The 17,219-nt window shown below is 42.9% G+C and overlaps 1 protein-coding gene across 1 annotated transcript in view; it reads right to left on the bottom strand.

The window, feature by feature from the left end:
* AR (androgen receptor) overlaps positions 1-17,219 on the bottom strand; it is a 350,307-nt gene that overhangs the window by 26,840 nt on the left and 306,248 nt on the right. The window contains exon 4 of the mRNA XM_082264516.1: positions 7,766-8,053. Coding sequence (XP_082120642.1) covers positions 7,766-8,053 — 288 coding nt within the window. The remainder of the gene's footprint in view (positions 1-7,765; positions 8,054-17,219) is intronic.

Here is a 17,219-nt window from a genome sequence, read left to right as displayed (position 1 = left end):
TAAAATTGTCTAACTAACTGGGTGAAAAGACACCCCCGGCACATACACTATATTACTAAAAGTATTGGGACGCTTACCTCCCAGTCTTACGTTGGCCATAAATTATACAATTTTCCTTTTTTAGATTTACTAAAACCATATAATAAAAGGTCAAATCTAAACCCTTTCCATTTCTATGCAGTCAGGCAGGCCCATGAACTACATGCCAGGTTAAGTCCGTATTCTTCAATATTGAGTTGGCCCACCCTGTGCAGCTATAACAGCTTCAACTCTTCTGGGATGGCTGCCCACAAGGTTTAGGAGTGTGTCTATGGGAATGTTTGACTATTCTTCCAGAAGCACATTTGTGAGGTCAAGCACTGACGAGAAGGCCTAGCTCACAGTCTCTGCTCTAATTCATCCCAAAAGTGTCCAAATCAGCGACAGTCCCTCGAAATCAGTGACAGTTGGGAGCTATTCTGAACCTTGTGGACAGCCTTCCCAGAAGAGTTGAAGCTAATTTAGCTGCAAAGGGTGGGCCAACTCAATATTGAACCCTACAGACTAAGACTGGGATGCCTTTAAAGTCATGTGCGTTCAAAGGTGTTCTGTCGGGTTGAGGTCAGGACTCTGTGCAGGGTAGTCAAGTTCCTCCACCCCAAAACTCGCTCGTCCATGTCTTTATGGACCTTGCTTTGTGCACTGGTCCAATTAATTTGGGGGCGGAGGTGATTATGGTGTGGGGTTGTTTTTCAGAGGTTGAGCTTGGCCCCTTATTTCCAGTGAAGGGAACTCTTAAGGCGTCAGCATACCAAGACATTTTGGACAATTTCATGCTATTAACTTTGTGGGAACAGTTTGGCTGCACACCAGTGCACGAAGCAAGGTCCATAAAGACATGGATGAGTGCGTTTGGGGTGGAGGAACTTGACTGGCCTGCACAGAGCCCTGACCTCAACCCAATGGAACCCATTTGGGATTAATTAGAGTGGAGACTGGGAGCCAGGCCTTCTCGTCCAACATCAGTGCCTGACCTCACAAATGTGCTTCTGGAAGAATGGTCAAACATTCCCATAGACGCACTCCTAAACCTTGTGGACAGCCTTCCCAGAAGAGTTGAAGCTGTTATAGCTGCAAAGGGTGGGCCAAGTCAATATTGAACCCCACAGACTAAGACTCCATTAAAGTTCATGTGTGTGTAAAGGCAGGCGTCCCAATACTTTTAGTAGTGTAGTCTGGAGGATAATGTCACTCGCAGTTAAAGTGGTTGTAAACCTCTGAAATGTGAAATAAACAAAGCATGTCCTTCTATAGTGTGCCTTGCCTTGATCCAACATACCTAGTGTGATTTCTGTCTCCCCTCTCCCCTTCCTCCTATCTGCATGAGTCACTTCTGACGTTCTATACAACATCAGAAGATCCCAGGAGAGGACATCCCCCTCCCTCCAGCCTAGTGATTGACAGCCTCAGCTGTGCATGCTTCTTTATGAGACCGCCCATTCCCTCCACTCAGGTCACAGATTACAATCAGCATCCTTCTCTATGCTACGCAATGTGTGACATCAGATCCCCTCCCCCTGCCTGGAGCTCAGAAATGTTGTGTAAATTCTGGGCTCTAATGGATGTAGAGAAGAGAAGGCTGCAGATAAACAGGTACAAACTATGTAGATGCTGGGGGGGGGGGGGCATTGTTGCTGGGAGGGATCTCCTGTTGAGGGAAGGGGTCTATTGTTATTGGCTGCTGGAGAGCTTATGGATGCTGGCTGCTGGGAGAACTATTGTTTTTAGGGAGGGGGAGTCTATTGTTGCTGTGGTGTATCTATTATTGTTGCTGGGGTGGATCTATTGTTGTTGGCTGAAGGGGATCCATTTCACTGTTGTTCTTGTGATCATTAAGTTCCATACAGATTACTACAAAGTGAATAGTACTAGATTCTCTAAAACGGGAGCGGTACTGGCAGGTGGGTATGGGGGTGGAACCAATGGATGGTGCTCGGAGGTGGTTTGAGGGCGGGGACAAGGGCTGACACCTCTGCGTCACCGGAGGCTAGATCAGTTGGTATATGTAAAGGTTTGCAACCAGGTGTCCCTTATCCCCCGGCTTGGTGACTGAAACAGTAAAAACCAGCAGAAGCTTGGTGACCCCCTCCCTCTCCTAGTCTGAGCTCTGCTATTGGGGTTGGGGGGGGTTTCAAAAGGATGATACTGAGCCAAATTCAGATGCTTAAACAAGTTGTAATAAAAATACATTCAATGATTTATTAATACAAGCCTGCACTAATAATTGTCTTTTGGCTGGAGTTCAGCTTTAAATAAATCATCCACAATTAGAGCAGAAAAAACCCGATACATTGGGTATAGAAAATAATCGCTCCTTTTAAAAATAATCACATTTTTTTGCTTTGCAGCCTGAAATTAAGACCCACAGTTTTTGCTTTATCCAGCTGTATTTAATCAGTGCAACTTATAACATCCAAAGATAGAACACCAACATGTCAGGAGAAAAGAAAATCAAAAACAGGATCACTGAGTTGGAAAAAGGATTACCCTCCTTATGTCAGTATTTTGTTGGACCGCCTTTTGCTTTAATTCCAGCCTTTAGTCTGTTGGGATATGTCTCTACTAACTTTACACATCTAGATTTTGCAATATTTGCCCACTCTTCTTTACAGAACTGTTGAAGCTCAGTTCAATTTGATGGTGACTGTTTGTGGACTGAAGTCTTCAAGTCATTCCACAGAATTTCAATGGAGTTTAATTCTGGGCTCTGACAAGGCCATGCAAGGACATTTACCTTTTTCTCCTTCAACCACTGTGTGGTCATTTTTGCTGTTTGCTTTGGGTCATTGTCATGTTGGAAGGTAAACCTTCTTCCCACTTGTCAGGATAGAAGAATAATAGATGGGGCAAAATACCATCACATTTTTCAAAATCCGTTGCCCTCTGCCATAAAGTTGTCAATGGGAAGAAGGTTTAACTTCAAATATCACAATGACCAGAGCCATCTTAAGAGCATTAAAGGGCCCCGGGCAATGCAGTGCACTGGAGCCCTGCCTACACAATCACCCACGAGAATAAAAATGCTAATTATCCATCAGGCGATATTTATTAGTACAGCAGTGCCAGGCTAATGACAGCTTCCAAGTTGGGCGGCTGGGTCCGGTGAACACACACACGGACAGGAGTCAGACCCGACTGTCCTGTGTGTGCCTGTTCCCGTGGAGGCAGACAGGCATTCCTGCAGTTGTGGGCTCCCCCTCTACGGCCCAAGTGGCTTGACAGCAGCGCAGGGCCGACAGGCACTTGTCACCTGCTAAGTTCGGCGACGGGATGCACCCGGTAATCGGGACTAATGCTTGGCTGGGTCGATGGGCAGGTGGGCCCCCTGGGCAATTGCCCAGCATGCCCATTCGGTAAAATGATCCTGACAATGACCCAAAGCACACAGCAAAAATGACAACAATGGTTGAAGGAGAAAAAGGTGAATGTCCTTGCATGGCCTAGTCAGAGCCCAGACTTGAACCCCATTGAAAACCTGTGGAATAACTTGAAGACTGCAGTCTACAAATGATCACCATCAAATTTAACTGAATGTGAGCACTTCTGCAAAGAAGAGTGGGCAAATATTGCAAAGTCTAGATGTGCAAAGTTAGTAGAGATATATCCGAACAGACTAAAGGCTGGAATTAAAGCAAAAGGTGTATCAACAAAATATTGACATAAGGGGGGGGTGATCCTTTTTCCAACTCCGTGATTCTGTGTTTTTTTTTTTTTTTCTGACCTGTTAGTGTTATATCTTTCACTTGGATGTTATAAGTTGCAAATTAAGATGGTTAAAACAAAAATTGTGTCTGTCTTCAATTCAGACTGCAAAGCAACTGTGATTATTTTAAAGAGGGGGGGGGGGATTCTTTTCTATACACTCTGTATATTTGTTACAGAAGGACAGCATTCCTGGCAATTTTGCTTCCAAAATGCATTTACCCCCCCCCCCCCATAGCACACCTCTCTTTGAATTTCTTCTGTTTCCTTTCTAATTTCTCAAAATTATAAGTGCAACAGATACAGGATATAAAATAATTCTACCCATATTGTCTGTGGTTATGAAGCTACAGTGAAACTATTACTAGCTCCTCTAAATACAAAGAATAATTCTCCTGGCTGATCCATAATTAGCTTGGCTGTAAAGAACTAGAAAAACCTTTCTGTACATAGAAAGGTCGGAATTGGACAGGATGTCAAGGTTTTTAAAAGCTTTAAAGCCCAACTCTGGGAAAGTCAGAAGTCAGCCTTGCAGTGACCCCCCCCCCCACCCCTTCAATGCTAGGGTGTAAAGGTCATTATGTCTAGTGGAAAAGGAATCCGTTGAAATATAAGTAGACTATGGTTTAAGAAGGGGAACTAGTCCCACCTTCGATTTGCCTAGCAATCCAAGATTGCAAAATCGTATAACATTTTTGGTGGCATTCTTTGCTATTTTAGAATATTTTGAACTTTAGGTTTTCCTTGCATGAATCAGTATTAAGCAGAATATGGTTTTAAAAACCTTTTAGAACAGCCTTTCTTAATCTTTTCAACACAGAGGAACCCTTAAATTAACTTTTCAGTCTTAGGAAATCCCTGCTCAAAATGACTATACCTACAAACCCCCTACAGATAGCTAAAAAGCCCAAAGGTGTCAGTGGGAACTTATCTGAGAGGCAGAAATTGCTCAAGGATCCCCTGCAGGACCCTGGTTGACAAACCCTGCCTTAGAAGATTCATAAATCTCTAGTAAACCTGGCGGGCCAACTTCTGGGATTTTGGGTCCACTTTGCGATATCGTTGGACATGATTGTGCAAAGGCCTCATTGATCAATACTGGGTGAGACACCAGCACTTTCTTGGCATCCTCAACTTGTGTTCTAGGATGTACAGGATTATCGGAAGGGAAAACATAATGGTCGCCTAATTTTTCCCTCCATAACCAAAACCTGAAATGGTTTGTGCAGCATATGTATCTTCTAGTACCCATGGTAGAATTTCCATAGAGGCCAATACTAAATCAATTCTAAAGGTACTGGGTTGACCGGAAATGTTCCTAGATTCTGGCGGTCTCCTGTTCCACATCTCACGGTAAATGTATATGTTTTACACTACGATAAGACAAAAGCAGTCTGTGAATCCTCCGAGTGGAATCTATCTAGGGAGGGATAGAGCAGGAAGCTGAAGTCTCTCGTAACAAGAACAGGGTAGGACATAAACTGTAGGATTGGATTGCTTATTTCCAAAAGAATTTCAGCTTTGGCTGGGGTGGGGGTTTTATACTGTGACAAAAAGGATTTGGGGTCCCATGCCAGTGGTAGCGGAGAACAATATATCCTCTCCAGTAATCTGGAATTAATGTAAACATTCAAAGGGAAGGTGTTAGGTGATTAAAATTAGAGACCCCTCTCGCATAGTTTGACTAGGTATTGAGTGGAAGCCCTCTACTACCCAGAATTGGTGCAGAGACCTCATCTTGGTTCTCATGAGGTATATCCCCTGGAGACAAAGCATATGAGGACTATGAGCTCTTATGGCGCTATTCCACTGCATGGAACCGAACGGTTCGGCTTGCTTTTGTGCTTTTCCACTGCTGGTACCGCATGGTATAGTTTAGGAACTGTTCGGTACGGTAGGGCAACGCTTTTCCACTGCATGGAACCGAACGGTACGGCTCTCAAAAACAGTACCACCTCGATTGTGGTTCCAAGAGGTACCATACCCGGTACCATATCCCACAATTCTTTGCATGCAGTCACTACTAGCCACTGATTGGTCAGAGAATCCCACCCACCCTGTTGTTATCCCACCCACTTAACCTTAGTACTACTTTAGTGGAAAAGAAAACCATGCCTTCCCGAACCGTTCCAACACCGTACCATGCGGTACCAGCAGTGGAAAAGCAAACCGGGCCAACCAGGGCCGAATAGAGCCGAGCCGGTACTTGCAGTGGAAAAGTGCCATTAGATACCTAAACATATGCACCCTATTTAAGACGATTCCACGACATAACAGTGCATCTAGACATGTAGGGGGTTAGCAAATGCACAATTGAAGGCTGGGAAATACCTATAAGTCATTAACCTAAAGCCAGCCAGATGGCAAAAGAGAGAGGGTGCATGCAGTCCTACATCCATACATATACATATATAAACTCTCACACAGGAGAAAGAAGATGAAAACTGGTTGGCAAGAACTGGCTTGCCAATTCCATACCTGTTTGAGTGGGCCTAAACAAAGTAACACAACTCTATGATAGCACTATAATGTATAACAGAGGGTTGATAAAAAAGCAAACCAAAGTCAACAGGTACGTATTACAATCCTAATTTGAATACAATAGGTCGAGGAAACTTTAGATCTATAGGAAGCACATCCAGCGTGTATAGAAGAGTGAATCCTTAGGTGGTCATGCCAGTCTGCACCCTCTGTCGCCCAGAGAAAGCATGTCATATTGTGTGTGTGTGTTGTATATCTGCCTGGAGTTCAGCTTAATTGAGAAGCTCATTCTGATATAAAAGACTTTAGATAAGCAAAAGCTTGTCTCACTATTTCAGTTTGACATCTTCTTTGAGCAGTACATTGCCCTCTATTGGATGTTCTAGTTATCTCATTGCGAAATTTGACCTGATGTAGCAGAAATTATGTGAGACTGAGGTTTATCACATCATTTCTCACTCTTCAGTCTGGCTTTTTGAAACAGTACCTTCCTTCTTAGATGTAAATTTTGTGAAAGAGAAACTCAACCTGATGGACAATAAATGATGTGAGATGGAGTCTGCTTTTCTTAAAACTGGTGGCTACAGAACAAATCTATATTGTGGAGTGGAGACAAAATTGGTTAAAATATTAACTCTAGGCAACGAAGGGAATAGCATAGCTAAAAGTTTGTAGACACCTGACCATCACACCAAATATGAGCCTGTTGGACATCCTATTCTAAAACCATGGCCATTCATATAGAAGTGTCCCTCTTTGCAGCTGTAACAACCTCCACTCTTCTGGGATGATCGTCTGGAATTTGCCCCATTCAGCCAAAAGAACATTTGTGAGTTCAGGTATTGATGTTGGATGAGAAAACTGGGTTCACAACTAGCACTTCAGCTCATTAAAAAGGTGTTCAGTAGGTTTGAGGCCAAGCCTTTTTGCAGGTCTCTCGAACCATGTCTTTATGGAACTGGCTTTGTGCACTTGGAACAGTCATGCTGGAACAGAAAAAGGGTTTTCCCAAACTGAAGAAGTCCTGGCTCACAATTGGCATTATAATTTACCCAAAGGGTTTTCAGTAGAATGTAGACCAGGACTAGAGATCCCTAGGACTGGTTGTAGAGGAACTTTAGTGGCAGACCACTTGAGTACCTTAGCACCAAACTGGTCAAACCATGTTGTGCACTGGGTAAAGTCATTCTGAAACAGAAAAAGATCTTCCTAAACAGAAGAAGACCTGGCTCACAATTGACTTTACAAATCACCCCAAGCGAGTTCGGTAGAGTGGAGGTCAGGACTAGAGTTCCTCGGTAATGGTTGTACAGGAACTTGACTGGCCTGCATAAACTGGTCAAACCATATCTTTAAAAGTTTTTCCTAAACGGTTGCCATAAGGTGGGAATAGTACAACCTATCCAATCCATCATATATTTTAAGTTTGTTGCAAACAAATACATCAATAATCAATGCCATAACTTGTTAAACTGCAATAATCGAAAACAGGTATTACATGTCACTTTTTACATAATATTATGTTCCAAAAAGGATTCCATACCTGGTAATGCCTTTGCCCACTTCACCACATGCACTAGCTGCCTCTCTCCCAGCTCATTGAGGCTGCTCAACAGCAATGCAAAACTGTCAGGCTGGTTGTTATCATGTCCAGAGCATACCACAACAGGCTCTATGGCCTCTAGCACATTAAGGAAAATTGGTTGGCAGCTATAGCCCTCAAGCTGTGGAATGGACATATTTGGTGTCATCTCTCTTCCTTCATTTTGTCCTGGAGAGCCTTCCAACTCTTCCTGAGCCTTCAGATTACCCAACTTCTTCAGTTTACGTGCTGCGGAAATATAAATCAAAATATGTATTTAATATAATTTTATTAGGGTTTTCAGGTGGCTATTAAAACATAAGTCAGATTACAAGACCATTCCACAGTTGTGTATAGTTCTAGTATTCTTTACTCCTTTTATTCTATAGGAATGCATATGTCATTTTAAATCTGACAAAACATCAAGTTTATACCAAGCTTCCTTATTACCAAAGTATAGTACATGTTAGGGTTTCATATTGCAGGTTATCTTTGTATTTTATTGTGAAGAACAGAGCAACATTCACAAGCATGGTGGCAAACTGGGACGAGTTGGGTAGAGTTTTAAAAACCGAAAGTAGGAGGGCTGTAGTCAATGCAGGACCCTTTTGCTTGTGTAATCCTACTATATTCATGTGTAACTGGGTTTCGGGAATCGCATTAGATGACCCCCTACCTTGCACATATCACATTTCCATGCTGCAACATCACCTTCGGTAATGGAGGATCTTCAGTTAGATTGACGTTTAACAGCAACAGTCCTTCGGTTCTTCATTCTCTTGAGCCTCCACCCAAAGGGGTCTTGTGAATAATTCACTCTTTAGTTCCCAGAATTAAACAATTAAAGCTAGTTTTCAATGCATTTTTTTTTTTTTCCATCAGATCATATTTATTAAACCTTTTCATTTCCATTCTCACAAAACACACAATTCACATTCACCAAACTTTTGACTCCAGTTTTCATAGTTTTAAAATATTTCATAACCTATAATCTATACATATATCTTTATCAACAGGTATCGACTCCACTTGCCCTCTTGAGACACAGTCCCTTTTAAACATCTTAAATTATATTATATACAGTACAACAATTAATTGTAAAGTGGAGTTCCACCCTAAATTTATACTTACCTCCATCTTCTCGCTCCGGGCAATTCGTCACTTCCTGGCTTTTGCAATGATTCCTGGGAGCTGAACGTCATTGCTCCCAGGAATCAATGCGCCTGCACCGGCCCCGACGTCAGTTCCGGTGCGCACGTCATTCCCTTCTAAACAGCTTCTGGGCATGCCCAGAAGCTGTGGAGGGATGACGCGCGCGCACCGGAAGTGACGGCAGGGCCGGTGCAGTGCATCGTGGGACCGAAGAAGAAGGAAGAGGACGCAGAAGAGGATCGCGCTGGCTTCAAGCTGCCCACACCTGAGATGGCAGCGCTGGACAATACTTTTTCAAGGTAAGTATTTCTCCTAAAAGGTAAGTGCAACCCGGGACAGATCAGAGGCTAGCCATTGTGGAATGTACTAGCCCTGACTGTCCCGGGGGTATTTTTATTAAAAAAAGTATAACCAGGGTGGAACTCCGCTTTAAGTGTTTCTCCCATTAGTCAAATACGCCATTTATTTAAGACTCTCCAAATGGCTGAGAGATTCTCCACATTTTTCCCAACATTTCATTTGTGGATTATTCAGCTAATGAATTAATCAACTTTCCAAGTGCAACATATCCTTTAACCCCTATTTATATCTGTGTCAATGCCCACTATCTTTAATACCACAACTACTAGTTTACTACCCACAATACTATCTACCACAATAAAAAAAAAAAAATACTCCCTTGTGCTCCGCCTTAGCAACCTGTATGTTCCTAAATAATTGTACCGGAGTTAATACTGGTATGTCCAGCCAGGTGCACCACAGTTTTGTAAACTTATTTGGAAACCCCCTATGCTGATAAACCATATATTCTCTTTGTAAAACTTAATTTACTGTGTTACCAATAGAGAGTGGGTTGGGGAAGCCGTGGCGATCCATTTCTGCACTATCAATTTTCTTGCTCTAAATAGCAGACAAAGGATCACCATACAGATCTGAGGATCATATACGTCTCTGCCCAGCCACCCCAATACACCTATCTTGTGTAATGTTCAATGCTTTATTCAAACGCGGTGGGTGGGTAGGACAGGAGGAAAGGGACGTAAAATACTCAAAACTCAGACAGGACTCCTACAGCTCTTTAACTAGTAGTCACTAGGTGGGTCTCCGCATACATCACAAAAACTACTTCTGTAACACATTAGACATACAACAGAAAGTTTGTGTGTGACTCCATTCCAGGCAATTTTGACTGGAGAAGACTTTGAGGTGTTAAGGTCAGAGTAAGGCCAGGGTTTATAGTTAAGACTAGAGTTAAGATTAGGGTTAAGTTTTAGCAGTTGAGTTATTTTTCCAAGAGTAACATTAGGTATTTGTATAAAGAAAATTAGTGCGCTCAACAAGAAATGGAGTACAGGTCCCTCTCAAAAAAATAGCTAATTTTTTGAGATCGGAATTTTGGGTTTTCATGAGCTGTATGCCAAAATCATTAATATTAAAACAATAAAAGGCTTGCACTACTTCAGTTGTGTGTAATGAATCTAAAATATATGAAAGTCTAATGTTTATCAGTACATTACAGAAAATAATGAACTTTATCACAATATGCTAATTTTTTGAGAGGGACCTGTATATGTTAATACAAAATCCATATACAATAATGTATTGAATCGTAAATCCAAAAAGCATAAATATTAGGTATTGAAGGAGTAAAGGCACTCTCTTTACTTGTACCTACAGGTAAGCTTACAATGAATATTTCTTAAACGTACACCTTTTAGATGATATTCACATCGGCAATATCCAAAGACGCTCTGAATTCCAGGGCACACAGTATGTCTTAGAATGCAGAATGCCCTTCCGCGGCCGGGGCTCATGTGCACACGTGCGGGAATGATGTAATCTCGGCTCTGGCCTTTCAAACAGCCCGCAAACATGGAAAGAAAACCTGGTGAAGATGGAAGCCATTTCTCCATGTTTCAGGAGCATTTGTGGTAAACTCTCTCACTAGTGCAAGAGTGAGTTCTGAAAGACACTAACGCTAAGCTTTCATAGCAGATAATTCATTTTTGGGCTTTCAAAATCGAAACGGTTGAGCATTGCTTAAGAGCTTAAAAAAATCCATGAAAACATGAATGATGGGCTACAAAGCTGAGCATAGACCTGCATACAGGAAACAAATAACCAGGTCTAGACTACATATGCAGCCACACTATAGTATACATTTTAGTTTTTGGCTGTGTGAAACATAGAAACATAGAATGTGTCGGCAGATGAGAACCATTTGGCCCTTCTAGTCTGCCCAATATATCTGAATCCTATGAATAGTCCCTGGCCCTATCTTATATGAAGGATAGCCTTATGCCTATCCCATGCATGCTTAAACTCCTTCACTGTATTTGCAGCTACCACTTCTGCAGGAAGGTTATTCCATGCATCCACTACTCTCTCAGTAAAGTAATACTTCCTCATATTACTTTTAAACCTTTGCCCCTCCAATTTCAAAACTGTGTCCTCTTGTGGTAGTTTTTCTTCTTTTAAATATGCTCTCCTCCTTTACCAAGTTGATTCCCTTTATGTATTTAAAAGTTTCTATCATATCCCCTCTGTCTCTTCTTTCTTCCAAGCTATACATGTTAAGGTCCTTTAACCTTTCCTGGTAAGTTTTTTCCTGCAATCCATGTACTAGTTTAGTAGCTCTTCTCTGAACTCTCTCTAGAGTATCTATATCCTTCTGGAGATATGGCCTCCAGTACTGCGCACAATACTCCAAGTGAGGTATTTACTTTCTAGGTCTGGTCAGGTTTCCCAAAGCCTGGAGGTTGATTGCTCCTGCCTGCCTCTGGAAGAAGCTTCAAGGAATAGAGTAGGAGGGTAGAGTAGGAAGGTTGGCAACTAGGTTATTAATATTTATCCGCCCTCAGCCAATCTCTTGGAGGGGGCACACAGAAGGTCAGGCTGGGGAGAAGGTTGTTTGGGAGGGCCTGTTCAGAGTATCTCTTCTCCTGGGGCCTCCACTCCCAGGAGGCAGCCTGTGTTAGTGAAGAGCTGTTGCTGTCAGGCCTCTGCATGTGCATGTCTGAGGGCCTATAAGAACCTGAACTTAAAGGAAAAGTACAGCCAAAGTTCGTTGGCTGCTCCCACCTCCTCCACAGCCCAGTGCACCCGTGAGCATGGGGGGGGGGGGAGCGCAGAGAGCTGCTGACTGACTGACAGGATAATAAAACCCCCGCCTGGACTTCATTCTGCTATAGGCTGGGCAGGAAGGAGTTGGACATTTACTGGAGGACACCACTCGCTCATCCATGTCTTTATGGACCTTACTTTGTGCACTGGTGTGCAGTCAAACTGTTCCCACAAAGTTGATAGCATGAAATTGTCCAAAATGTCTTGGTATGCTGACGCCTTAAAAGTTCCCTTCACTGGAACTAAGGGGCCAAGCCCAACCTCTGAAAACCAACCCCACACCATAATCCCCCCTCCACAAAATGATTTGGACAAGTGCACAAAGCAAGGTCCATAAAGACCTGGATGAGCGAGTTTGGGGTGGAGGAACTTGACTGGCCTGCACAAAGTTGACATCAACCCGACAGAACACCTTTGGGGTGAATTCAAACAGAGACTGTGAGCCAGGCCCTCTCGTCCAACATCAGTGCCTGACCTCACAAATGCGCTTCTGGAAGAATGGTCAAACATTCACATAACCACGTGGACTTCCTTCCCAGAAGAGTTGAAGCTGTTATAGCTGTAAAGGGTAGGCCAACTCAATATTGAACCCTACAGACTAAGGCCCCTTTCACACAGGTGGACCGTTCAGATCCGCCTGTTCGTTTTTTTGGCGGATCTAAACTGTCCCCCCATGCATCTCTATGGGGCATTGGATGTCAGCGGTACAAGTTGATCTTGGTCTCATCTGTCCATAGGATGTTGTTCCAGAACTGTGAAGGCTTTTTTAGATGTTGTTTGGGAAACTCTAATCTGGCCTTCCTGTTTTTGAGGCTCACCAATGGCTTACATCTTGTGGTGAACCCTCTGTATTTACTCTGGTGAATTCTTCTCTTGATTGTTGACTTTGACACACATACACCTACCTCCTGGAGAGTGTTCTTGATCTGGCCAACTGTTGTGAAGGGTGTTTTCTTCACCAGGGAAAGAATTCTTCAGTCATCCACCACAGTTGTTTTCCGTGGTCTTCCGGGTCTTTTGGTGTTGCTGAGCTCACCGGTACGTTCTTTCTTTTCAAGGATGTTCTAAACAGTTGATTTTGCCACACCTAATGTTTTTGCTATTTCTCTGATGGTTTTGTTTTTTAGCCTAATGATGGCTTGCTTCACTGATAGTGAGCTCTTTGGATCTCATATTGAGAGTTGACAGAAACTGATTCCAAGTGCAAATAGCACTTTTATCTGCTCCTTGTAAATGGGATAATGAGGGAATAACACACACCTGGCCATGGAACAGCTGAGCAGCCAATTGCCCCATTACTTTTGGTGCCTTTAAAAAAGTGGGAGGCACATATACAAACTGTTGTAATTCCTACACCTTTCACCTGATCTGGATGTAAATACCCTCAAATTAAAGCTGAAAGTCTGCAGTTAAAGCACATCTTGTTTGTTTCATTTCAAATCCATTGTGGTGGTGTATAGAGCCAAAAAGATTAGAATTGTGTCGATGTCCGAATAGTTATGGACCTGACTGTATATACTGCGGCAGGGCGGCCTGGCTGCACAAAATCGCATACTGGTACATAATTTTGTGCAGGGTTCACGGGGGAGCGCACTCCTTTTCAGTTTTCAGCCAAGGGCATCCTGAATTTTCGGCCCAGAATTTTCATTTCGGTGCATCCCTAGTTTTATGTGCTGCAATCACTACAGTTAAGGATGTATTTCCATGATTAGGTAGGAGCTTGAAAAGTTTGTAATAATCAAAGATATATACTGTATATGAACTTCGATATCATAAAATCAAACACTGGTTTCTAGGGAAAATCGAATACAATGATTAAAAATGTGAAACACAAATATATGTACTGAAAAAAAAAAATCGCTACTGAATGGCATGATCGCAAGATCACAATATCGCAGTATAAGCGCATAAACAGAAAAAGTTCTTAAAAGTGCAACATGTATATACAATTCATAAGTGAGTCCATAAAAATCCATAATCAGAAAAGTGCTAGTGCTCCGGTGATCCCCACCACCTGTCAAGTAATGCGCTTACCTCTGTTGGACCTCCCTTTTACTAGGTCAAATTTTGCCTTCCCCTATATGCTGGGGTATGCACGGTGGGCTCCTCTTGCGTCCTCCTCCTCCTCGTTTGTTCCACTGTATATCCAGATATCCTTTCTTTAATGGGGTATGTGGCCCTTTAGAACTGCGTTTTTTCCTCCATATAAAGATTCATGCAAAAAAAGGGGTCCTCCATGGTGTAGTAATTTCAAAGTAGGTATTTGTTTAAAAAAAAAAACAGCTCCTGTAATGAACAGAAGGATACAAAGGTTCTTTCTGTGTGCAGCAGTGTCCCCTGACTCACCCTACGGGTGTCATCACGTCATGTGACTTCATCAGGGAGCATTGGTATCCTACAGAATGCTAGGCTTTCCTCAATATTTTGGAGGGTGTACTTGAGAGTTTGTGCTCTGTTGTGAGGTCAGGTATCAATGTTGGAGGAGAAGACCTAGCTCACAATTAGCATTACAATTCACTCCTTGGGTGTTCATTATGGTGAAGGTCAGGACTAGAGTTCCTCAGGAACGGTTGGAGGTCAGGACTGGTTGGAGGTCAAGACCAGAGTCCCTCTGGACTTTGGTCGTAGAGGAACTCAACTGGCCTGCACAAACTGGTCAAACCATGTCTTTATGGAGTTGGCTTTGTCCACCACAGTCCTGTCCACCACAGTCATGCTGGAGCAAACAGGAAAAGGCCTTTACCACAAGGTAGGAAGAGTACACATGTCTAAAATGTCTATGTATTGTATACTCTTGTATTAACAGTATCCTTCACTGGAAGCACCTGAACTTAATCACTTGGAGTGGGGTCCATATACCTTTTTGCCATAATAGTAGTTGGGATGGTCAGGGTAACCACATACCAATACTGGCCATATTCTGTATCCTTCAGAGCGCTAAATTTGTTACCCAAAATTATTTTTTAATTGCCTGCCTTTGTGACAACAGCCTTGCATAACTATGCTTTTTCTAAATCTCGCTTCTCTCCCGTCTCTCAGAAGTCAGAGATGACTATAGACTCACCGGAATCCAGCCAGCCTTCTAAAAGGTTAATACAAAATTATTCAGCAAAATGCAGCTCACACCTCCTCAGGCTCACTATTCAAGATCTTTCACAGTCCGGGAAAAAAACATATGTTAGCCTGTGGTTGATTTAAATAAGTGGAACTGATCAAAATGTTACTTTATTTTTTTTTGTCCTCCTGATTTTTTTTTTTTTTTTTTGCGTGTCTAAAGACCTTTTCTCTCTTGGTGATAACCACTGCAGCGCACCCCCTAAGTAGCTGTAGAATGGGATCCCCCACCTTGCACAGTCAGACACACCAAATTTCCGCAGGCACTTAAGAGAACAGTCAGTGATTTTTTTTTTTTTATTGAGGGATAATAACTTGGATAGGGATTGAAAATTATGGGATGCCCACTTGACTTAAAAATAACTTCAGGGACAACTCTTCCTATTAACTCTTTATATACTCTGCACGTCTTCCTCCAGCACTTCACTTGCTTGCAGAACTCCACTATGCCAACATGTTAACCTGTTGTTGTTTGTAGCAAAAGCCCATTACAAGCAGGGACTCGCAGCCCCTATACTTGGAGAACAGGGTGACACAGCTCAACCTTTCTCAGCACTGCCTCTCTGTGATCACTGCTCCCAGCACCACTTATTTAGACCCTGCAGCAGCCCCTTTCACTAGCCATCCAGGCTACCTTTTCCCACAGTCCTCCAGACTGCGATTCACCAGCCCACCTGGCTGACTCTCAGGAGATCTCCCGGACGTGCTGACCTGCTCATGCTGTCCTCAATTTACTCCCATACCTCCAGGAAGGGTTTCCTTTCTGTGTTTTAGGGGGAATCTTCCAGCACCTAAGCCCCAGGCTCAGTCACCCCCTTCAGACTACAGGGTGCCCTCAAGGGTCACGGACAACCTCCTCAGCACTTTATCTTCCACCGACTCCCCTGCTGGCATGGCTCACAGCTATTTATGAGGTGGCCTGCCCCCTTCCTGCCCCTTTCTGCTGGGGAGTGGCTACGGCCCTCATAAAATATTTCAAACAGCCCCTCCTAGCCTCCACTCACTACATCTGGAAGCTTTTCCAAGGTTCCAGAAAACAGGGAGAGGTAACACAAGAGCTGTCTGAATGTGTCATCCAGCATCCCCAAGTCACTAATCCCTGACTCAGATTCAACCCAGGCCTGGCTCCCAGCTAAACCAATTTACCTACCATAACAACTAAACTATGCACACTAGCACATTAGCTAGAGGGTGCTACACTGCAAACAGAGAGGGTGAATCACCATAACGGAGACACCTACAGCAAAACAATCCAGGCAGGGGTTCCAATCCCCTCTTCACTTAAAATAAACTGCCTTTAGCTATACTATAAGGAGGCAATGGGCCACACTCAGAGGATGTTGTGTAGGACATTGTTGCATGAAGAAGGTGCCAATAGAATAACTGCAAGGACTTCAAGGAATAAAAACAAGTGAAAACAAGTTAGTTTTTTTTTTTTTCTCTAAAGTTACTGTTCCATTAGTAAGAAAACCTAGGAAGTTTTGTGCAGGGTTTGATTACACTTTACTCATGTATTGAATCCAAGTGGTAAAACAGTGATAAATGCTTTCAGGATGGAGAGCAGGAGAAGCTCTGGTAACATCCATTCCCTGATCTCTTTTGCAACTAATAAACCCGGAATGATGATCATTTTGTCAGCTCCAGGTTCAGTGCTGGCATTCTCTGGCTGCTGTGTCCAGGGAAGCAGCTAATCAAGAACGATCTGTGCTCGATTAGCTGCAGGGGAGACATTAGGGGTGTGACCACTTGACCTCCGGACGGTTTTACCCCTTCATGAACAGGCCATTTTTTGCTATTTAGCACTGCGCTACCTCAACTGGCAATTGTGTTGTCATGCAACACTACGAAAATTAAATTTAGAGAATTTGTTTTCACACAAATAGAGATGTATTTTGGTGGTATTTGATCATCCCTGTTTTTTATTTTTTTTTTATTTATGTTATAAAACATCCAATAAAAGTAAATTTCTTCATAAATTTAGGCCAAAATGTATTCGAATACATGTTGCAAGGGCCGTCAGTGATCG

The sequence above is a fragment of the Pelophylax lessonae genome (genome assembly GCF_965119305.1).
Source record: "Pelophylax lessonae genome assembly, chromosome: 7".
Classification (NCBI taxonomy): domain Eukaryota; kingdom Metazoa; phylum Chordata; class Amphibia; order Anura; family Ranidae; genus Pelophylax; species Pelophylax lessonae.
Note: the sequence above shows the minus strand (reverse complement) of the source record. Positions and strands in the feature narration are given on the sequence as shown.